This window comes from Scylla paramamosain, chromosome 13 (assembly GCF_035594125.1).
Source record: "Scylla paramamosain isolate STU-SP2022 chromosome 13, ASM3559412v1, whole genome shotgun sequence".
In the NCBI taxonomy this organism is placed as follows: Eukaryota; Metazoa; Arthropoda; class Malacostraca; order Decapoda; family Portunidae; genus Scylla; species Scylla paramamosain.
In genome coordinates this window covers 26167085-26190798 of record NC_087163.1, presented here as the reverse complement: position 1 = coordinate 26190798, position 23714 = coordinate 26167085, and the positions used below count along the sequence as shown (strand labels likewise).

At 42.4% G+C, this 23714-nt stretch overlaps 1 protein-coding gene across 9 annotated transcripts in view; it reads right to left on the bottom strand.

The window, feature by feature from the left end:
• Positions 1–799: 799 nt before the first annotated feature.
• The window catches only part of LOC135106587 (b(0,+)-type amino acid transporter 1-like), an 82252-nt gene continuing 59337 nt past the window's right edge, over positions 800–23714 (bottom strand). For 3 of the 9 annotated variants that reach the window (XM_064015830.1, XM_064015832.1, XM_064015831.1), the window contains 11 exons: positions 23580–23714; positions 22956–23057; positions 16452–16733; positions 14768–14993; positions 14566–14610; positions 12348–12471; positions 10544–10650; positions 6629–6725; positions 6130–6279; positions 5365–5533; positions 800–4883 (listed from right to left, as the gene is read on the bottom strand). The exon at positions 23580–23714 is cut by the window's right edge and continues 56 nt beyond it. In XM_064015830.1, the coding sequence (XP_063871900.1) occupies positions 4816–4883; positions 5365–5533; positions 6130–6279; positions 6629–6725; positions 10544–10650; positions 12348–12471; positions 14566–14610; positions 14768–14993; positions 16452–16733; positions 22956–23057; positions 23580–23586 (1377 nt within the window). In that variant the 5' untranslated portion in view covers positions 23587–23714 and the 3' untranslated portion in view covers positions 800–4815. Of the gene's footprint in view, positions 4884–5364; positions 5534–6129; positions 6280–6628; positions 6726–8168; positions 8273–10543; positions 10651–12347; positions 12472–14565; positions 14611–14767; positions 14994–16451; positions 16734–19089; positions 19333–22955; positions 23083–23579 lie in introns of those variants that run through there. The other 6 variants (XM_064015835.1, XM_064015836.1, XM_064015833.1 and 3 more) reach the window with 5 other exon arrangements.

The following is a 23714-nucleotide window of genomic DNA, read 5'->3' as shown; positions in this document are numbered from 1 at the left end:
AAAATATAAGTCATTTCTTTAAGGATTCTCTCTCTCTCTCTCTCTCTCTCTCTCTCTCTCTCTCTCTCTGGAATGATTTTGTTATTTTTCTCATTAACTTTTTTTTTTGTATGGTAGAATAAACTATTTTCAAAGTATACCTCTCTCTCTCTCTCTCTCTCTCTCTCTGGTTTGTGTTCCTTCCCTTTAAGTGTGCAATCACAAAAATAGTAACGTCTGCATAAAAGAATAGTCACCCACTAAAAGATGACGGCCACCAGAAAATGACGCTACAACATTCCTCGATCACTTTCCTCTTGATGTCGGTTTCTCCAGTTTAGGGTCGACTGTGTGTTAGTTCTTCCTCATACTGAAAGCTTAGACACCTTTATGTTATCCGCTCAATGTTTCTTTCTTAGAGTTTTCTCAGCTCGTCTAGTTAACCTTGCCTTTTGGTCCCGAATCGTGGTGTATTGCACTAACGAATATAGAGATATGCCTATTAGTAAAACATAAATAAACTAAGAAGAGAAAGCAAATACCATCTGTGACGAAGAGTTTTCTCAACCTAGTCTCCTGGAAAAATTCTGCGAGATCTACATATCCTTTGTATTTTTGTTGCCTGTACTGTAGCTTACCTTCTGGCTAAGGGACAAAGGCAGGAAGGGAGGATGAAAGGAAATTGGTGATGGTTTACTTACTTCACTATATAAAGATAAAGAAGGAAGAGGAGGGTGATGAAATGCACTGGCGAAGTTGAGGGATTCACGGAGCGATAAAACTCGCGAAGAAATAAAGACAAGGGAGATAAAATAATAAATAGTTGATATTTTTTATTCAGTCCCGTACAGTGATTTACAGTATTATAACATCTATAAATTTTCAATATAAATATTTCTTTTTTTTTTTTTTACATACACATTTCTTTTCTTACAAGTAGATGCCTCGGAGCCGCCCCGGGAATGTAGACCAGCAGACGCTTGTGAACTGAAGCCACACGCCATGGAAGCCTTCCAAACTCTCAATATCTAACTTAATAAAGGGAGATTGCGAGTTTTAGAGTTGTCTTTTCTGCCATAACGATGAAGGCCGCCTGAAAATATCCCATTATTCTTGCATAGTACAATTCGATACCCAGGAACGCCTAGTTAATAATTTTATCACACAGCTTGGGTGCGTGGTTGATACTGTAACTGATGATAAATTTCACGAAACAGAAATTAAACTACCTATCTATAATTACAATTTAAATATTCGCCAAGTGAAAGATAACTTGTAAATCACGGAAATCTTTACATTTTGGACCGGAATAGATAGCGAATTGATAGAATGACGTGGGTTTCAAGCACCAAGCCAACAATATTAGACAATTTGGCACTACGATTGCTAGAATAGTGTCTATATTATATGAATAGCCTGAAACAAAGATAATGCTGGATATGGAGGTTTATAACAAAGGGTATACGTAAAGAGAATCTGGAGACCCTCAGCAAAAGTAAAGAGAGATATTGACAAGGCTTAGTCCAGTCCACGCTCTATAGTCCCCAGTTCTAACAAGTCTTGAGATGGAATTGTGCCTCATAATGCATATATCTAACACCATCCAGTACACAGAGGCCTCGGTCTCCCCAAAACTATGAGAACTGTTGGTGTGGTATCAATATTCTAGTCGTACCAACTTTGATCAGTCTCCCCGGAGCGACTGTCACGAAAAACACAACTCAGCCATCACAGGTTTTCTCTTCCAGGCCGGAGCGCCACTCAAGCCTATCACAGATAACGCAGTGCAGCCCCAGTGTATTGTGGTAATCTTTGTATGATTAAACCTTCCACTCTAACCTTCCACTTCAAAGGAAACAAAATGTTCTGTAATGATGATTGCATTAACGGTGATGATAAATAAAAAAAAAAAAAGTAACTTTCTCTTCACACACACACACACACACACACACCGGTAAAATAAACTCGCTGACTCACTCACTCACTCACTCACTCTCTCTCTCATACATTACACAAATTAAAACCCAAATATTATGGCTAAACTATACATCTTCATATGAGAAACAGTGACGCATATTCTTTACCACAAAACATTAACAAAAATCATGACAATAAAAACGTCATTATAATTGTGCCTCATTTTGACAACTTTTCTTTTTTTCTTACCCACAAATACCGGATAGTTTTATTAATATTTCTCTCAGAACTCAATAAAAACACACAAACATTCATGATAAAACGAATAAAATATACATTCACATTAGTTGACCTGACCCCAGATGTTGCCCTCCACACATACAAGAGACCTTTGCCCTGGAGAGAAGGGCAGAGGTCACAGTGTACAATGAGCATCAGTATGATATTACCAGTGCTTGCTATCTGAAATTCCCCAAGTATTAGCCTGATGATTGAACCTCACTCTCTCTCTGTCTCTCTTTCCAGGGTTCCTAGACTTCCTGTACTAGTGATAAAACAACAAGTATAATCTCTAATACCCCAAGCCGTGAACGTAAGAGAGAGGCAAGAACAGGAACACAGGATACGGCGAGGACTGGTAAGGTTGTGGTGGTGGCGGTGGTGGAGCCTAATCAATAACACGGCTTGAGTCACGGCCAGGCTGCAAAAGTCTGTTTGCTGTTTATTTAATGTACTGTAATATGTATGCATGTACTCGTATCTGTATATGTATATCGGATCGTTAAAACACACACACACACACACACACACACACACACACACACACACACACAGAAAAAATACGTCGTTAAAAATTTGTACAATCTGCTCCGCTCACCTATCACGTCTCGTCTCCTCAGATGGGTCGCCTAACCACCTCAGTTTCTCCTCCTCCTCCTACTGCTGCTCCTTCTTCACGATGACCTCTTAGTGTTCATCTGAGGAGCATTGGCGTGTGGACCCCGGAGAGAGAGAGAGAGAGAGAGAGAGAGAGAGAGAGAGAGAGAGAGAGAGGAAACTAGAGATCAGACGTTCGAAAGGGAAATTAAAAGACGACTCTCTCTCTCTCTCTCTCTCTCTCTCTCTCTCTCTCTCCGGAGTCCACGAGCGTCACCTAACACTTCGGCCCTTCGCCTAAAAGACAAAATTACCCTTCCTAAAAATATATGTGTATGTATAATTGCGACGCCTTGTATGTAGTATGCATGTATGTGACTGCGACTTTGATTGCTTAAGAGTACATGGTGTTCACAACAATTAACTCAATCAATTCAATGTGACCGAAATGACACTGAAATGAACGAAACACACTGACGTACCCAACACATCGTTATCTTTTCCTCATCCCTAAGTAGTTTTTCTTCACAGTAACGTATCATATTCTTTTCCTATAATCTCTTTATGTATTAGTGTTAATCTTATTTCTGTTCAAGCAAATGTTATGATGTTCTTGTACGATCTTGTATCTTGACAAGTAGTTATTATAATACTCCTCAGTCTCCTACTCCAGTTATCTATGCTTTTGATTTGCAGAGTGAAGGCTTCCGTGTTGATTAAGAGGTGCTATGGAGTGTGGTGCTGTGTGTGGGAATGGCCCGTATTCTGAAATGCTTTGCTCTCACGCCACGACTATTTTCAAAGGCTGCGGAGATCTGCCGGGTTTTCAAGAGTGCTTCTCCTGTTATTAGTGTAGAAATCATGTAACACGTCACTAGAAAAGTAAAAACATCCTTAAAAACACGTGTAACTTCAACTAGAGCCTTTGAAAACAGTCTGAGTGCAGCACAGAAATGTTTCAGAATATGATCCAGTGACTCACTAAATGATATGGCCTCTTCTTTCTTCTCTTCCTCCTCCTCCTCCTCCTAAATCCCTTGTTATTTTTTTTTCTTCTCTTTTCATCTTTCTTCTCTGGAAAGGCCTTCTGTTAACTTCTCCTCCTCCTCCTTCTCCTCCTCTTCTTCTTCTTCTTCCCTCATTTTCTTCCCCTCTTCCTCTTTTTACTTGGTGTCCTGTGTCACTGTGATGGTGTTGGTGTGGTGGTGATGGTGGTTGTAGTGGAGCAGATGATTTTATAGTGGGGATCAGCAGTTGTCTTTTGTGCCTTCAGCATCACACAACGACAAAGTGACCTCTAAGTGATAGCATTACGATGTGGCGTGTTCAACATTCCACACTTAATTCTCTACTACAAGTATAACACAATTCGAAAAAATAGTCATTCATCTCACTCATCTGACAACTGATTCTGTATCCCTTGGAAAAAAAATCGTATTGTTTCTTGCTAATCTCCCTGTCTTTTTTTATATTTTGTCTTTTTTTTACTCTACTGGTACTCATACAATCCTCGTAAGTTTGTTTTTTTTTTGGCTAAAAACGCTGAAATTCGCGACAATTACAACACATAAATAAACTATATATTACAATTATTAAATAATAAAACGGTACAAATCGAACATATAAAATCGCATTTGGAGAATCACCTTTGAGATTACATAAAATAATGATACTTACTAAAGCGGCGGCTGAAACACTACACAGAGGGAGCTTCCTTCTTTCCTTCCTACACCTTCGCGCTAGACTTCTCACTAGGAGAAAGACCCGCAACACTAAATTTTGCACCCCCGGCTTCCCTCCGCCACGCTCCGCCACTCTCTCACCCCAACTTGCTCGTGATGAACAAGGTATATAAAATAAACATTTGGTAAACGCTACGCAGTACATCCCATCGCCACCCTAAGGAGCGTATAGTCATTATAGCACTGTCATCACTGTAACACGCAGCCACCTCACCAGGGAGGCGTGCTTGGCTGCCGCTGCTGGTAATGATAAACTTCATGGAATGCAAAGGAAGCGCCTCGCCGCCCACACGTGCACCGACTAGGCGTCCGGCATCACGTCTGTGGGCACCACCTCCAACAGCAGCTGGAAGAACGTCGTCAAGTGGCCTGTGAGGGAGAGAGTGACACGCTCAGAGGCCTGCGAGGGGAGGTATGGAGTGAAAACACGTCAGTGGGTGCTTTACATGGACCAAGATAAAGTGGTTTGGTGTGGGGCATAAAAAGAGGTATCTTGTACACATCAGAGGGGCTTTAAATAGACGGGGAGTAACGCACTCAGAGAGCAACGCACTCAACAAGCCTGCGAGAGAAGGTGTTGCATGAAAACACACCACTGGGATACTTTATATTATGAACCATGATATAAAGATTTGGTCTTGGACATGAAAAAACAAAGTTATCTTGAACACATCAGTGGTGCTTTGCATGGACGAAGATAAAATTATTTGGTGTGGGACATGAACAGTTATCTTGAACACATCAGACGTGATTTACATAGACGAAGATAAAGTTATTTGATCCTGGGCATGAAATGAGTTACGTATCTTAAATCTCACTTAGTACACTGGCAAAAACAAAGCAGTCTTACCCATTCCCGGCAGAGACTTCTTGAGATAGACGAAGGGGAAGTAGAAGAAGAGCCCCGCCACGATGAACAGTGTAGCGTAGAGGTACTCGATCTGCGGGGAGTCGATGATGGGCCCCACCACCAAGTATATGGAGATGAGCAGCACCAGCACTGGGATGACGATTGGCACCTGGCGGACACGAGCGTTACTAGAGCTGAGGGGCGCCATACATGATGATACAAACCTCTATAGTCTATACTCTATACCAACAACTATACATTTCCTGGACGTTATATTGGCAAAGGTCTGGTTCAACGCTCGAGTGTTTTTGAGACCATTGAGTGGCAATACCGGACATCAGGGACGATAAGTATGTGAAGTGAATTTTTCGTTGATATTTAAAGAAATGCGACATTACTCTATCTAACAGACTCTTGACTGGCAAATAACATAAACGAGATAATGTGAAGTACTAGATTTTCGAGGATATTTTAAAAGCTAAGTTAAATTGTATACTTCAGGATGGCAGAAGTACTATAGTAAAACTTGGTATAGAGTAAGCTGGAGTGTGTCAGTGCATGGCCCGTATTGAGAAACGTTTTGGTCTCTCACCAAGACTATGTTCTAAGGCCACAGGGATGATCAGCTGATTTGTCAAGAGCGTTTCTCATGTTAATAATGTAGAAATCTTCTTAATCTGTCACTGAAACCAGTGTAGCTTCAAATAGAGCCTTTTGAAAGTAGTGGATTCAGAACATGGAATGGTGTCCGAGTGCGCTGCCTACCTTGTATGGACGAGGTGCGTCAGGCATGGTGTGGCGCATGACAATGAGGGCGGTCATGGCTCCTCCGTAGAAGATCCAGGCGGTGAAGCTGAAGAAGTCGATGAGGGAGCCGATGTCAGAGGGAATCACCATGATCAGAGCAATGGCCGCCTGGAGGACACGATACCATTAGTGTCTGAGAAGCCTGGCCAGTGTTCTAAAGAGAAATGGTGGCGGTAAAGGGATTTGTATTATCATTATGGCTACTAGTGGTCGAAAGAGTGACAAAACGCTGGAGTGGTGGAGAGAATAGTGAAGCTGCACACACACACACACACACACACACACACACACACACACACACACGCACTGAAGACTAAGCTGAATAAAAGGCCCATATAGAGACATGAAAATACAAACAAATTTAAATCAGGTAATAGAACTGAGTAACCATACACACACACACACACACACACACACACACACACACACACACACACACACACACTCCCTCACTCACATTAAAGAGGAGGGCTGGGGATGGTGTCAGCTTCCGGTTGTGGACGTAGGAAAGAACATCCACCATGTGTCCTTCTCTTGCCGCCACGAAGCACAACCTGCAAGAACACCCAGCCCCGCTCACCACACGCCCTACACACACACACACACACACACACAAACAAATACACCCCGTCACTAACACTGCCTAAGGAACTGTAACTACTTTCCCTGCACCTCATAGCCTTCCTTCTTCCTATAGAATGCAAAGTGTGGCAACTGCAAACCTCACCCTTTAAGAATTGAAAGGCAGAAACTTGCTATTACTCCAGTGAAAAAATAGATAATGTGTGTCTATTATTATCTGAGTTACGAGAATAGTTTTGGTTTCATGACTATTATAGTTAAGTGTGATTGTTTATACTGCAAGAATTATACTGATTGCTCTATTATCATTTGAGTTATTATTAGAATGGGTTTGGTTTTATTACTAGCTGTAAAGAATGTTACTGTTTAGCCTATCGGGTTATTAGAATTGGCTTGATTACATTACCATCTTTGTGTGAATCTTCGCTGATATTGCAAGTTATCCTGTTCAGTCAATAAAGTACTGAGGTGAAATATTGTACCAGCGAAAATGACAATTCTATAGTAATCTTTCATCATGAGTTATAACAATCCTCGGCTTGCTTTCATTACTTCTCGTTCAATACACACATTTTTCGTTGATATATAAAGTAAACTAACAAGATTTTCATTAAGTTTTATCCTATGCAGACCTAGAACTGAATGACACTCTTAGCTTAATTTGCTGGCATATACTGCAGTTGTTACCTGGAGTTATATAAGAGATAAGGCATTCTCCAAACAAAATTAACATCAGTAAAACACAGAACAGAGCATCCCATACCTTCATAAAGGACGCCCTCAATAAAAACTGCTAGCAAGCTTTGGCATGCATCTCTGGATAAAATAAATACAAATAAAGCAATATGCAGCAAGAAAGCAAGCGAAACAAAGGTAAATATGTTAGCAGCATATGATAAACAAACTAAAAAAGCCATTGCAAAGCTTTAAAATAATTAACATTCATGCAAACAGCTGTAAAAAAATTATTATTACAAAAAAGAGGCTACAGCAGCAACAAATCCAATGACTACACAACATACGTGCACTAAGTGATGTGAGTCATCCTCTAATCATCACCGTGTTTAACGACAGACAGACAGACCCAGCAGTGACCCTGCCAGCGCTGCACATTTATGCCAGCAATGTAACGGTTGTCTTCTGTCTTCTTTAATATGAATTGAAAAAAAAAAAAAAGAGGTGGAAAGTGGAAAATACAACCAAAGAAAACGGAGAGAGGGAAAAATTACAGAAAACCAATGAAAGAAAACGAAAAGAAAGCGCCATCAACAAAACAGCATGGTGACTAATAAAACCACGACTGTGCATGCCACTGTGGTACATCATGCCATGAGTCATAACACTAGCGAGGGACATGCAGCAAGGGGAGGGGCAGTACTTGTAGCCTCGTGAATACTGTACTCCCAGACGCGTACCTGCCGGAGGTAAACGCTGTGCCATTTGCAGCCCCAAAGGTGGAGAGCGTGACTGCGAGGGGCATGAGGAAGGCAGCCCAACCAAGCACCCGATTGCCAAAAGTCTAGTGAGGAAAGATGACCCGGTGACAGGAGACGTAGAAAAGAATACAGGGACCGGATGTGCAATGTAAGTTTTAGGGTATATGTTAAGAATGCCTGTTTATCTAGGGATGGTTGACGTAGGGTGTAGAAGCGAATATGGAGACTGGCTGTGTAATGAAGGTTCCAGAGCATATGTTAAGAGTCCAAATATATTTAGGGTATTACTAGTGACTGATGGAGGTTGTAGGAAAGATGATCTAATAAGAGATACGGAGAAGCTAAACACTGGATGGGCAAAGGAGGTTTCTCATTACTGGATGTTAAAAATTCAAGTATGTTTAAGGTATTAGTAATGACTGATGTAGAATGTGTGAACTGAGTGAAGTAGGAAAGATAATTCAGTAACAGGAAGTACAGAAGAGAACCTTGTAATGTATGTGATGTTAAAAAATCTCAGTCATGTAGGATTATCATAAATGGTTGAAGTACAAAATTAATGACTGATGTAGCTAACGTAACCCAGTGATAGGATAGGCTATGGAGCTGCGTTGATTTGCAATGTACAAATTAATAAAGAATTGATAAGGAGGCAAGACAGAAAAGTTTTCTCTCCACAGATCTTGGCCAAACTTTTTTTTTTTCCACACAAAACATTCAAACCTTCAAGTGAGAGACGACAATGTGATATTTATAAACAAGACGCCGACACGCAGACGAACAAAGCAATTATCAATGCTATCAATTAAACAAAAAAAAAAAAAAAAGTGAATCGCATAAGATTTTAAGTAAAAGACGGCGACACAGACAAACAAAACAAATATTACAGTTGTCAATGCTATTAATAAAAAAAAAAAAATACAGAAAGCGACTCAGGTTAACTTTAATACACAAGAGATCCCGAAAGCGTTGGAATTCATAAAAGACCAGTTAATTTATCGTTAGTATCCCAGTTAATTAAATGAGACAACCCACCAACCTTCCGGACGTAAAGGAACATCCATTTGCTCCACCGAAAGTCGAGAAAGCAACACCGGCAACCGTCATTATCGACCCGTAATAGCCAAGGACCTTATTTCTAAACAGCGGAGTACAAGTAAACACATCGATTGAATACAGCTCGTCCTATCGTCACGTCAGGACAGTTTTCAAAGGTTACGGAGGTGACTAGTCGGGTTCCCGTGACTCTTTGCTCCCTGAATGACTTGTTAGTGGAGGAAAGGTCGAGAATGTTTAAAGGTATCTAGACAAGCATTGGAAAAAATCAAGAACAGAAATATAACTAAGGAGTAGCAGTTGCTGTTTTCTTCCTGGGTATGTTGTAAATGGAACAAACGTCGAAAAAAAAAATAAATAAATAAAGATAGCAAGACAAACATTGGAAAAATCGAAAACAGAAATATAACTAAGGCGTTTCAATTGCCGTTTTCTTGTTAAGTTGTTGATAAAGAAAATGTCGAAAAAAATAGAAAGATAGCTAGACAAACGCTGGAAGAACCAAAAACAGCTATATGACCACAAAGTATCAGTTGTGTCCACCACACACAACCACATGGCTGTAGTGCCCACTGAATGGGAGCCACGGCCACAATGCCTCGTCTAAATGACCACTGTGAGTATCTGTGTGCTACATTACAACCCCTCGAATGCCCCAGCTTCTCAGTGCCTCATCGCCGTGGTGTCAGTTTAACATACAATTCGCGGTCAGCAAAGAGCAGAACTGGTGATGGAGATCCAACTAACTGTAGCTAAATTTATGTTCAATAAGTCACCTAAGAATGAGGTAACAAGTATCGGCAGTCAAAGGATTATACTCTCAGCGTGATTAGAGACATCATTGAAAACCCACATGTAATTTCTACTAGAGCCTGTGAAAAGCAGTGTAGTAATCAAGAATATGGTCACACTAATCACCTTATTATGTACCACCTGTTAGTCACCTTCTTAGCAGCTACTCCCTTCACCCAAGGGTTAATTACTATGCTTATTAGGTTTCTCTTCACCTTAAGAACCAGTGGTGCATTAGATGTGTGTTGTGCCTTTCGTTCAATCACTCCTCCATTACCAGCCCATTCACCAGTCGTCCAGTCATCTACTCCCACCATTCATGCAACAGTCACATAACTGACACCTCTAATATGCAATTAGCAAGCATCCCCTCACTTATGCACTGACCACCGATGCCTCACTACTCCTTTCACCAACATTGACAAAAGCGTGGCTGCGCTTGGCTGGCCCCACTAGGAGGGTGAAGGCAAGGCACAGAGCCGCCGCCCATCTAATGTCACACAAACCTCGCAGATGTAAAACAGGAGCCATTGGCGGCACCGAAAGTGGACATGGCAACGGCGATGATCATGATGACTTCCCCAGCCTTCCCCATCAGTTGGTTTCCGAAAAACTAGGCATGATGTGGATGGAACACGAGTTAAGATCACGCCAGACTCAACAAAGTCACTATCCTAATCACTAAATGAGGAGCTTTAACACTAGATGACATTAGTAATAAGAAAATACTAGTTGGTTGCCGAAGTACTAGATATGAAATGGATGGAACACGAGTTAAGATCATGCTAAGTTTAACAATCACGGGTAATAACTATACAGGGAACTTTAAGGCTAGAGAACATTAGTATATATAAAATAATTCTTCCTACTAGTTACTGAATGTTTAGAGGGGAACTAGAAGCTCATTAAACCATGATCTAAAAATGTTTCAAACGTTAGATAAGAAAACATGTGAAATAAGAATTTGAGACAAAGTAACTAAGAAATACTAAATGTAAATTATTATAGTATAGGTAATAGTAGCAATGAATAAAAGTATATTAAAAACTGGTAAAAAATAAACTGAAAGAAAAAACAGTGGGTAAATATGTTAAGGGAGACTAACAATACATACTGTAACAATAAGAGACTAGAGTTGCAGTGCACCGTAGAAAAAAGTTAAGTACACAGCGAGTTATGAATCAGAAATACTTAACTATAAGCAACCTGGGAAGTAACACACTCGTTTACTCTTAAAAAAAAATAAAGCTATACACGTATAATAATTCTAAAAACAAAGAGTAACAATGATGATAAAAAAAAGAACATTATATTAAAAGATGCACATTATCCAAACCATCTGGAAAAATCACTGAATTATTAAGCAGTAAGATGTTAATAATAAAACTGCACTCCAGTAACTGAGCATTAACAGAACATCACGTTGAAATATCTGTGAAGACTACTCTGAGATACTGACCAGGATTCTGAAACACTGAGGTCTCTCACCACGACTATTTTCAAAGGCCACAAAGCTGATTATCTGTGTTCTCAAGAGTATTTCACCTGCTAATAATGTAGAAAACTTGTTAATCTGTCACTGAAACTATAAAAAAAACACCTTAAATATCTATACAAACTCAACAAGAGCCCTTTGAAAGTAATCGGAGAGCAGGACAGAAGTGTTTCAGAATATGTGTCCATTGAATCATAGTTAATATCAATAGATCGTGCAACAAGTCTCGCCTCCCAGCCTAGCCTAGCACACGGGGGAGGAGAGGAGCCACGACACTACTGCCTTACCAGCCTCACATGTACTCAAGTCTGGCTCAGTGAAGCAAAACACTGTAAACACTCACTCACCATCGCATATCAGCCTCACTAACTCAACGCCAGCAATTATGAGGTTGAGATGCTACAGGTTTTAGTTCAGATGAGAAAAAAATAACTTCTAAATGGAGGGGTGATTATTGTGTCATATCTCAATGTTTCTAAATATTAGCAAAAAACACAAAGCTCAACAGGGTTTTTTTCTTTCTTTTCTTTTTTTTTTTTTTCCGTGCGTGTGTGTGGGTAGGCCATAAATTTCGATATCTTTTATGATAATGGAGTTTTACCTTCAATTTACGACGAAAATATGAATGATAAACGTCTATTTCAGAAGCTTTTGTGCGTAATAGATGTCTAAGTGTTAATATAGAGTCTCTTAATAACCACCATCGATATCTGAGGCGCGAAAAAAAAAAGCACGAAAAAAACCCTGGAGCATCGGTATCTCACTCCCCATCTCTCTCTCCCGCCGCCACGAGACACGCCGCGATCTATACTCACCACAGCGACGGTCTCTGAGGCGAGCAGCTCGTCGATGCTCATCACGGCCAGATAGGACACGTTCACCAGCAGGTAGCAGACCGTGACCAGCGGCAGGCCAATGATAATGGCTCGGGGAAGGTTCCTGCAACACACAGTACATTGTAACGTTAATGGGGAAGTGTAAGGTAAATAAGAGATAGTTCCTGCAACATAAAGTACATTACAACGTTAGTAGGGATAGAGAATAGATAGAGAATGTTCCTGCAACACACAGTACATGATAATGTTAGTGGGGAAGTGTAACGCAAATAGAGAAGATTCCTGCAACACACAGTACATGGTAACGCTAGTGGGGAAATGTAACGTAAATAATATAAGGTTACTGCAACACTAAACACATCAGAAAAATCACACAAAAAAATGCATAGTTTTATTAAGTATACAGTACAGTATACATTAAGGTGATCGTGTGTAGGAGACTCAAATATCTGATGAGTAATTAGGTTTCAGTCAAGGAGAGAGAATCACTGTTCAAAAGCTGTAATTCAGTTGGTCGCGTCTCGCTGCGTTATAACCGGCAGGTGGTTCAGATTTCCCTTCACTTCAAGCTCTAGTATTTTCTCGGTGTATTTTTGGGCTGGTGCCGAGAGGGGAGCGTCCGGGGCAGTACTGCCGAGCATACATAAAAGGCTGAAGGCGAACTGATATAGATACTGATAGAAAGCTTCAAACGCTGCGCTGACATTGGCTTCTGCACGTAGGCCAAAAAGCTGGGGTATATAAAAAGTTGTATTAAATGGCCTAGAGTGCCTGTAAAGTGTATTTTCGGACAATATTTAGAGATAAAGAGGTGGCCACATAAATACGACTGCATCTATATAAGACAACTACGACATCGATGATAATGATAAGGAGTACAGTAACCATGCAATGACTGAAAAGAATGCAACACTCCAAGCGCTCATCACTCCACCACCACCACTACCAAGAAAGCTTCCCCTCTAGTCCCTCCCGACACGCCACCAGCCACCACCAGTCCAGCGTGAGTGGCATAACATTCCCAGTGAGAGGGTTGGACACTGCTTGAAAAGATCTGAGGTGGCGACAGGCAGCATTATCTGAGCTATCTCGCCGCCATCATACAGGGACAGATTGAGGCTGTTCTCTCGCTCGCTCAGCCCGCACGCCCGCCAGCTCACCTCGCTGCCTTGATGCTCTATTATTAGAATGGAGCACAGTGGCCGCCAACAATCACCAATCCCTGACACTTGTGAAGCGGAGAAAGGAGATGAAGCAGTAATGGTGATAGTAGTAGTAGTAGTAGTAGTAGTAGTAGTAGTAGTAGTAGTAGTAGTAGTAGCAGTATAGTAGTAGTAGTAGTAGTAGTAGTAGTAGTAGTAGTAGTAGTAGTAGTAGTAGTAGTAGTAGTAGTAGTAGTAGTAGTAGTAATGATTACTAATCCCTAATACTGAAGAGAGAGCCAATACATGTCGCCAGTTTCGTCACCACCACCACTACAGTTCGTGCTTGTTAGCCTAACCTTAACACTGCCAGGGATGTAATGGCGCTGAGCGGGTTTGTGGGTTAGTAGATGCCGCGCCGGGACGCCGCACCGAGCACCGAAACACTACAGCCACTACCTTTACCGATACACTTCAGCTACATTCTGGGGCACCGTGTTCTCGTATTCATGACCTACACTGAAAGGTAGCACATACCCTCTGTGTCATCTACTGTATTATCTATTTATTGATCTATTTTTTTATTATATATATGTTTTTGTTTTTCTTATTTATGATACGACATGCATGGTCAAAGAAAACGTGACGTGTGTGACTAACGGAGAAGTTAAGGAAAATTATATTCTCACTCTTAGTTATTCTGTTTAGTTATTCATAATTTACACGTGGTACACTCCTGGAAACGTGTATAAATAGTTGACGATTGAATACAGAATACTGGAGGCTTATAACTAAAGGCCAGTGGTTTATACTTATAGGCTCGTATTCTCAAACACTTTCTTCTCTCATTAAGACTCATCTCAGACCCCACACAGATGTCTAGCCGGGTTTTCATCGGTGTTTACTTCCAATCCATAATGCAGAGTCCTTGTTTGACTATCACTACAATCATGAAAGCACCCTTAGAAATCATAGCAACTCCCATTAGTGGCTACGGAAACTAGTGGATGTTTGAGAAAGCTAGCCATGGTAAGGGACAAGGAAAGGAGACTCACGTGTAGGGTTTCTTCAGCTCCTCCGTCACGTAGTTGAGGTTGTTCCTGAGGGAGAAGAAAGAAAAAACGCATATAAAACGCTATACGAGGAAGACAGTAGCATGAGGGAATGTCAGTACAAAGGGAACACTCCCGATCAACACCACCAAAAAGTTCAGACCAACACAACACCACCATAAGTCAAGAACCACCAGCCACTCACCATCCGTCGTAGGCCCACAGACCACTGTAGAAGGCTGTGGCTATGTCTCCGAAACTTCTGGTGGATCCCTCGAAGCCTTTAGCGAGGTGTGCCGTGTTGCCCTGCGCCAGCTTCACGATTCCGCCCACCACGATGATCAGGATGGCCAGCAACTTAGCCGCCGTGAAGATGTTCTGCACACGGGTTGCCAGGTTCACCGAATACGAGTTGATGAACGTGATCAGCACTGTTGCAGGAGGCGCAGAAGGGGCAGAGAGAGGGAGAGGGAGGGAGGGATGGCAGGGGACACCAAGGAAAGGAACGGAAAGGAGTACGGAGGAGATGGATAGAGAAAGGAATGGAAGGGAAAAGAAAGGTAACAAGAGGAAAGATAGGAAAAGAAAAGGAGGAAAGATGGTAAAAAAAAAGAATGACGGGAAAGATAGAGGAAGAAAAGGCGAAGGAGAGATGGTGGAAGGGACGAGGAAAAAGGGGGAGAGGGAATAAAGAGAAGAGAGGAAACGAAGGGAGGGGAATCGGGGGGGGGGAATGTTAAGAAAAGACGGTCATTAGAACAACTGCCTAACAAGTAATCATTACAATTATATATCAAACAAAACTACCTTCCAAACGCAACAATTATCATGAAACAGCAATTCCAGAGAAGATAAGCCAAGATAAAAACCAAGAAAAGTCACAAAAATGGTGGTATTTAGATAATAATGCATGATTTTGAGACAATATCTGATTTCTTTAAGGATTATGACTGAATTAATCCTCACACACACACACACACACACACACACACACACACACACACACACACACACACACACACACAGGAGGTGGAGAGAGAAGTATTAGCCAGTGTTGATGAGATGCATGCCAACCATCCCCGCGTGACAGGCACAGTTTGTTTTCCTTCCTGAGCCAGCAACTATTCTGACCACCGACCCATTACCATGATAATTAAGGCTCCGGTATAGCGTGTGATTGCATTAAATATTCAAAATAATCATACATGACAAGTCTAGCTCACGTGATAGCGAGATGAAAGAGTATTGCGAGAGAATGAGGTGAGGTGTTAAGAAATTACAACATAGTGACAGCAAGACAGGGAGAGCCCGTGAATCATCCCAGGCCATTAGATAAGATGACAGAAGAGCATTTATAAGAAAAGAAGAATAATAAATGGAAGCAAGAGATGTTGTAAGAAGTTTTGTTAAGATAGCTCATAACAGACACAGCTGACGGAGATGAGAGGAAAATGAGAACAGAAACCATGAACACTGATAAACAGGAAAGTAACATTGAAAAGTGAACACAGAAGCGAGGAATTTGAATAATAAACATAGAACTACCAGGAATTAGGAGGAAAAGAAGGGCGGAATCACAGGGACTGATCACCGGGGAACTGACAGAGATGAAGAAAGGAAGAGAGAAATCATGAATACTGTTGAATATAATAATAAGGCACAGCACTGCAGAATTATAAGGAAACAAGACGATAAGACACTATGAATAAAAGAACTATATGTATGCAGGCAGAGGAGAGCGTGAACAGTGAACGAGGAAAGCCAATGTACTTATGATAGAAAGATAAGACCCACCGTACATAGCAAGATAAGAGAGTATTAACAGAAGAATAGGTACGCAGGCAGAGAAGAACGCATGAATAGTGAACGAGAGAGGAGAGCCACCGTACGTATGATCCAGACGGCGACTAATTTAATGGAGACTATAGGGGTGAGGCAGATGGGGATCCACACGTGGAATATCCTCATAAGGTACTCGGCGCAGGTGAGGGAGATGATGGCCAGACTGGACGGCTTCAGCAGGAACACGGACACCCATGCGAAAAGGAAGGCAGGTATTGGCGCCCACCACGTCTTCCGCACCGAGCTGGGACTGAAGCCTTGTAGGTAATAGGCATATTCTCCACCGGATTCTTTCACCAAGGTCCCCAGCTCGGCGTACGAGAGAGCCCCTGTGAGACGAAGGGCACCGCGGAGGTCAGGGTAGGTCAGGGTGGGTCAGGGTATGCCAGGACAAGCTCAGTCATGGGCATCAACACATAAGAAGACCAGGATTCAGACGAGATGTGCTGGAGTGACTTAGCTGGTGGATTGATAAGTTTGTGTAATTTGTGAAGTGATGTTTTCTTCTCTCTCCACTGCAGCGTTATAATGGAAATTTAATGGGGCTTTTGTGGGGTGTTCGATTAGATAATAGGGTATTGTATTTCTCATTGTCTTATTGTTAGATGGAAACTTAATCGGAGACTTATGGAGATACGAAAAGTTAATACAAATTTGTCTCAAGTAATATTCTAATCTTCCCTTGTGTTAGATGAAGACTTAACTGATCACTTTTGGGGGAACAACAAAGAGAACCTGTCTGTGTATCTATCCATACTTATTATTGGTCGTCCTCCATTTCACATAAGGAAGAGAGACAAAAAATCGCATTCTTTAACAGTTCCCCGTCTGAAGCCTGGTCTTACAACACTCAAGAGGGCGCCAGTCACTCGGGCACGCCTTGCTTGGAATTGTTACTCGCAGAACACAGCAAAACAGTAATGCAATGGTAGTAAAACAGCAATAACAACTAAAAAAAACACTAAATAATGATGGACAAAACAAAACTTTGGTAAAAATGCATCATGCAACATACCACATACTGGAAAAAAGGTACAAAAATAATAACATGCTAAAGTAAAGTTATAATATACTTACATAGGAGGAAAAAAATCTATAATAAAAACTTGCATGCAAATAAAACATGCAGCATGCGATATGACTGTACTGAGACACAAAAACGTACATTTATTATAAGTACAACATCGCGCCACAACAAAGTGTCGTACTTGCAACTGAAAACAACACAAACCATAAAGCTGGAATAAACAAAACGGCTGAGGATGCAAGAATACAAAGGCATCATTCAGGAGTCTGTGTCATACATCTGCCAAAAGAAAACAATATAGGAACACAAGCTATTAGTTAAAAAATAGCACTGAAAATAAACACACAACAAAATATATTAAAAAAAAAGGGGGCATTTAAGTAAAACAATAAGGAACATGCAGCATTCTTAAGACAAGGCGCTCAAAATGGTTTAAGAGGGTCAGGCATAACCGTCAACATCAAAACAAAGTAATGTCGGGAGGCGTCAGCGGAGGAGATAAACCGTTTCCTGCTATTCGATCAAGAGGAAAACTTCAAATTAATCAAAGCAAATTTCCTTCGCAAATTTCCTCACCACATATCATTAGAGAATTTTTTCCAAGCGTCTATTATCTTCACACGTCGCGCAAAGTTTTCTTGGTCGTCGCTGAGATGTATCAGAAGAAAAATCATTCATCGTCCATTTATTTCAATTTTCATCGCCAAATTTCCCATTACTTTCATTAAACAGCGCGTCGTTTTTCTTCCTCCGCGTCAAAATGCGTCGATAAGATGGTCGTAAGTCTTCATTATCTTAATTCTCGGCGCTGCTTTCTATCTCCGTCGCCAAAATGCATCATTATAAAAATAAATCCTATCAGCCTCCATTATTTTCCCTTTACAACGCAAAACGTTCCCGCAGCAGCGTCAGATTCTACAATGTTTACGATCGTTTGGCGACACGATTAAGTGCGCGTAACTTTTCCCACTTTTGCAGGCAACAATGATATTTTCCTGCACATCGACAATGCTTCCTCAAACCTAAACACGGAAGGAAGGTCTCGGCGCCTTGCTCTGTCGGTCCCGCAGCCTCAAGGTTAATAATAAGCTTCCTCCACCCGCGTGTCGGCCGCCAGATGGAGTGCGTGCGTGAGGGAGCAATAGGCGGGACCTTCCCACTGATAGCCAGCCCCAGCAGTGTGCCTTGGGAGCGTGACTTGGTGGTGGTGGTGTGTGTGTGTGTGTGTGTGTGTGGATTCAGGTCGTGTGTGATGTGATGAGATGGCGGTAGCGTGTAGAGGGGAGTATCTATATTGGTATGTGAGTGTGTGTGTGCGTGCGTGTGTACTGGGATGATTTTGATTGTGTGGTGTGTGTCTGAGGGAACTACAGTAGCGTGTGATGTCTGTGGTGTGTGGTAAGAACACAAGGCATGTGTAGGAGCGACTATAATGTGTGGTGTGTGTATGGATGGGCGTGACTGAGGTGGTGTGTGGTGTCTGTGGCGTGTGTTAAGAAAGTCAGCATATGTATGGGTGACTACAGTGTATGGCGTGTGTATACAGAGATGACTGAGGTGGTATGTGAGGCGTGTAGAGATAACAGTCCTTTCTCACTGACCATCACTTCACACCAGACAACACGAGCCTCACAGCGCCCAAGCCCAGCAGTAGTTACCGATGGTGAGGGCGCCAAGGAGCTGTATGGCCATGAGGGGTGGCTCACACTCCGACGTGAAGGCCTCCACCAGGTATTTCGAGAAGGAGAGGCAAATAATGGCCAGCATGGCGGGTTTGAGGATGATAATGGACACCCAGGCAAAGAGGAAGGCTGGCAGGTGCCCAAACGCCGTCAGGAAGTAGGTGTGCTCCGCTCCTGACGACGGGATCATGCAGCCCAGCTCGACGTAGCACAGCGCCCCTGCTCAGTCGTGTGGCGAGGTACACAGGGCGACAGGGCGATGAGAGGAGAGGAGAGGAGAGGAGAGGAGAGGAGAGGAGAGGAGAGGAGAGGAGAGGAGAGGAGAGGAGAGGAAAGGAGACAGGAAGAGAGGAGGGCAGCAGAGGTGAGGAGAGATGAGAAGATAGGATAGAGGACGAGGAGAGAGTAGAGAGACGAGAAGAAAAGCGGATAGAAGAGAAGTGAGGGGAGAGAAGATGGGGAGAGAGGAATAGAGTGTATGGGAGAGGAGATAATAGGTGAGGAAAGAGGAGACAATAGAGAAAAGTTAGAAACAAAAATGCAGAAGGAAGAAAGGAGAGAAGAAGAGAAGTGGGAGAAGGAAGGAGAGGAGAGGAGAGGGGAACAGATATAGGGAAAAAGGCGAGGAAAGCGGAGAGAGAAAGAGGGAAAAGTTAGAAGCGATAATGCAGAAAGTTGCAGGAAATGAAGCCGAAAAGCACGGAATTAGAAGAGGAGGAGGAGGAGGAGGAGGAGGAGGAGATAAAATAGGACAACGGGGACGACCCAACATGATGAAGGAGGTGTTGTCATCATCGTTGTTATTGTTGTTGTTGTTGTTGTTGCGTTGAAGTGGCGGGGGCGGCGGTGGTGGAGGTGGTGGTGGTGGTGGTGGTGGTAGAGACGATCCAGAAGAATGCAGCGAGTAATAGAAAAGAAAACATACATTATACGTATTGTAGAAGCCAAAAATACAATACGTAACTGGAAGCTGTAGGAAAAAGGATGGAATTATAAAGGCGTTTTCATACCATTACCATCTTCTACTGCTGCTGCTGCTGCTGAAATAAATAAATAAAAATTTCTTCTCGTGGTGTAAGTGTATTGCGAGAGAGAGAGAGAGAGAGAGAGAGAGAGAGAGAGAGAGAGAGAGAGAGAGAGAGAGAGAGAGAGAGAGAGAGAGAGAGAGAGAGAGAGAGAGAGAGAGAGAGAGAGAGAGAGAGAGAGAGAGAGAGAGAGAGAGAGAGAAAACCGATCACCACATCCCAAAAAACTCTACGGTATCACAAACACACATTTCACTAACCCGGCCAATGCTTTCTCCTCTGCCTTTACTCTTACCCCAGGAATAGCGAACCTTGACCCAGTGGCGCTAACAAGGCTATCACTGAACGCCTCCACACGCCATTTAAATACCCTCCTAGCCTCACTCATTCATATACATCACCTGCAATCTATTTCAGGCTCCCTTTCAAGACTTCTGACATCATCATCACTTAGGACTATCACAAAAAAAATAAGGGAAGCTACAAGAAACCAGTAGGCCTACACATGTCACTCCCTGTATAAAAATTCCTATCCGTTTCCATCTATCATTCTCATCCATAAATTTGCCTAATCTTTTAAAGCGTCCTATCTCTGCATTTACAAGCTCATTACGTAGTCTACTTCATTCATAAAAACATAAGAACATAAGAAATAAGGGAGGGTGCAAGAAGCGACCAGGCTTACACGTGGCAGTCCCTGTATGAAGTATACCTACTAATTTCCACCTATCATCCCCATCCATAAACCCGTCTAATATTCTCTTAAAGCTCCCTAATGTCATCTACCACTTGATTTGAGAACGAGTGTACTGCATCTTTCTCAACTCCAACTGCATCAAGCTTGAACCCGTTATTTCTTGTCGTACCATGATTAGTGACCCTTTCAATATGCCAGCAATACTAAAAATGAAACATGAGAACGTGAGGGGCATCAGTTCTTGTGCGATTTGTTTACTCTTTGCATTCCTTTGTGCTGACGATAGTAAAGCAGCACGAGGCATGATCAGCCGTGTCGGAGGCAGCGCGTGGCGTTCACAAGGGCAATCATCTCCGCCACTTGGTATTTTAACAAAGGGCAGGGTGTGGTTTACGCCTTCTGAGGGCTGCAGTTTAATGCGCGTGACGTCAAGGCATACCTACATGACAGTAATAAATGAAGGTGGACAAAAAAGCATTGACAAGAGTACGTGTTCTTGCGCCAACAGGGTCCCTCCTTCCCTGCCACTGCCGGAAGAAAAGTGTGCGAGGAAGGTGATGTAACGCAACCACGGGACAAGAAACCTTTCTCCCTATCCCTCACCAGTGCAGTGGCCATTCGTGGGGCTGCGGCCAAGAGGGTTACGAGGTGGTTGCCTGGCGCTGCTGTCCATCCCCCTGCCAGGTTATCCCGTGAAAACATCTCAGGATTTGTTTTACATTCACTGCCAAGAACAAGGTCATTGATATACCAAAAAAATCTTTATGAAGAAGACTTTATCTTTAAGCAAACTAATGTGATATTTTTTATTAATAAGTGACTGATTTGACGTTTTATCTTTACCATCCTACAACCTTGAATTATGCCCCGTATTCAGAAACGCGTTCCTCTCTCACCACGACAATTTTCAAAGACCACAAAGATGATTAGCCGGGTTGTCAAGAGTGCTTCTCCTGTTAATAATATAGAAATCTTGTTAACATGTCACTAGAACCATGAAAAGATCCTTCAAAGCCCATGAAATTTCAACTAGAGTCTTTTGAAAGCAGTCGGGGTGTGGCGTAGAAGAGTTTTAGAATATGATCCCCGTAAGGACCAATTAGTCTGTTGGTGCTCGTTCCTGCATCGTGACCACTCTCCCCTGTCCCTCGTCTTGTCCCTCTCCTCGCCTCCCATCCTCTACACACCAATCCCGAGCCTCTAGTTAGCGCCATCACGACCTAATAAAACCTATAAGAGTCACGTTTTATTGCGGCCTCCTCCATCACCACCTGTTGAGCTCGTGCCAATTATCTTAATCCGTTACTGTTCAGCCCTCTACTTCGGGCCATTAGTTACATTAGCCAGCCTCTATTGATATACCTAAGAGCCTACACGAGGATCCCTGACGTAAATCAACACGTGTAGGAAACTGAGGTGTCTATGTGATTCTTTACAATGGGTTTCGAAGAGAGAACACATGAAGAATTCTCAGTTTTACACGCTAACAGCTTAACCACAAAACAGTGTACGTAAACATTATCAAAGCCAGCATTCTTCAATATAAATAGGAGGAGAAAAAAAGGGTAACATTCTAAACATTCTATAATATTAATAGTAGAAGACAGAGGAGGAGGAGGAGGAGGAGTTGGCTGGGGAAGGTAGGGATGAAGGACAGAGAGGAACGGAGAAGGCTGAGGACAAGCACGAAGGACAGGAGTGGGTGGTAGTTGTGCTGGTGTGGGTGACCTGTACAAGAGTGGGAAGGTGTAGAAAGCTGTGGGTGGTCATAACAGGTGTAGAAAGGTGTAGATAACATCAGTATTATTGTTTTGTTAATGTAAGAGGGGTTCTGGTCTAGGTTAACAAAAAAAAATGATGACAAAAAAGGTCAATTGAAGGTGCCCGACTCTAGAATGGGTGTGGCAAGGTGTGCATGGTGTCAGTTCAAGTGTAGAAAGGTGTAGGTAGACATGATATGGGTGTGGAAAGGTGTGGATAGCCTCAAGTATACGTGCAGAAAGGTGTAGTGTCAGTATTGGCGTGGGAAGGTGTGGGTGGTGTCAGTACTTGTGGAAGGTAGCAGCGTGAGGACAGGAGTGGAAGGGTGTAGTGTGGGTGGCGCCAGTACTGTCACTCACCCAGTAGCGAGAGGATGCCGCAGGCTCCCCACACGATGAGGCTGAGCGCCACGCTGCCGGTGCGTTCCAGCAAACCCTTGGGACTCACGAAGATTCCTGAACCTAGGAACATAATGACACAAGACAATAAGGAGACTGTGGACGGCTACAAGACCTACACAAGACAGCTCCTGGCCACTTCAAACTTAGTACTCAGTAATAAGATTGTAATTAAATCCTTCGTTGCTAAGTATAATTATTCTTCCACATCGTAACTTTTAAACTTATGTATACTGTGGTCTGCAGGAGCCAAACTGATCTCTTACTCTGTCTACATATCAACAGGTAAAGTCTTTTAATAAGTAGCCACAAAAAAGCACTACAAACTACCCGTATCAACACATCCTAATTACCAAGGTTAGTCAAGGCAAAGAGGGAGCTTGAGATGGCTGAGGTATACCACTCATGTAATGCCAAAACTTGTCTCAATCTATATACTAACAAGAACAGGTTGTTATTTTAAGTAGTCACAAAACCACTACACATTATAAACAAATCTTCATTGCCAAAGCTAGACAACGGAATGAGGAAGTTACGAAAGCATTATAAACCTCTCAAATATTAACAAAACTAGTCATTACTTACCAATCATGGGTCCCAACGATCAGAGCAACCCCCACTGAGGAGTCCCACCCGCCTCTCGAGGTTAACAACGTCATTCGAAGCTGGTTTGCCCCCCTCCAGACCTGGTGACTTGCCTTCAGCTTGGCCCTCTGCCCC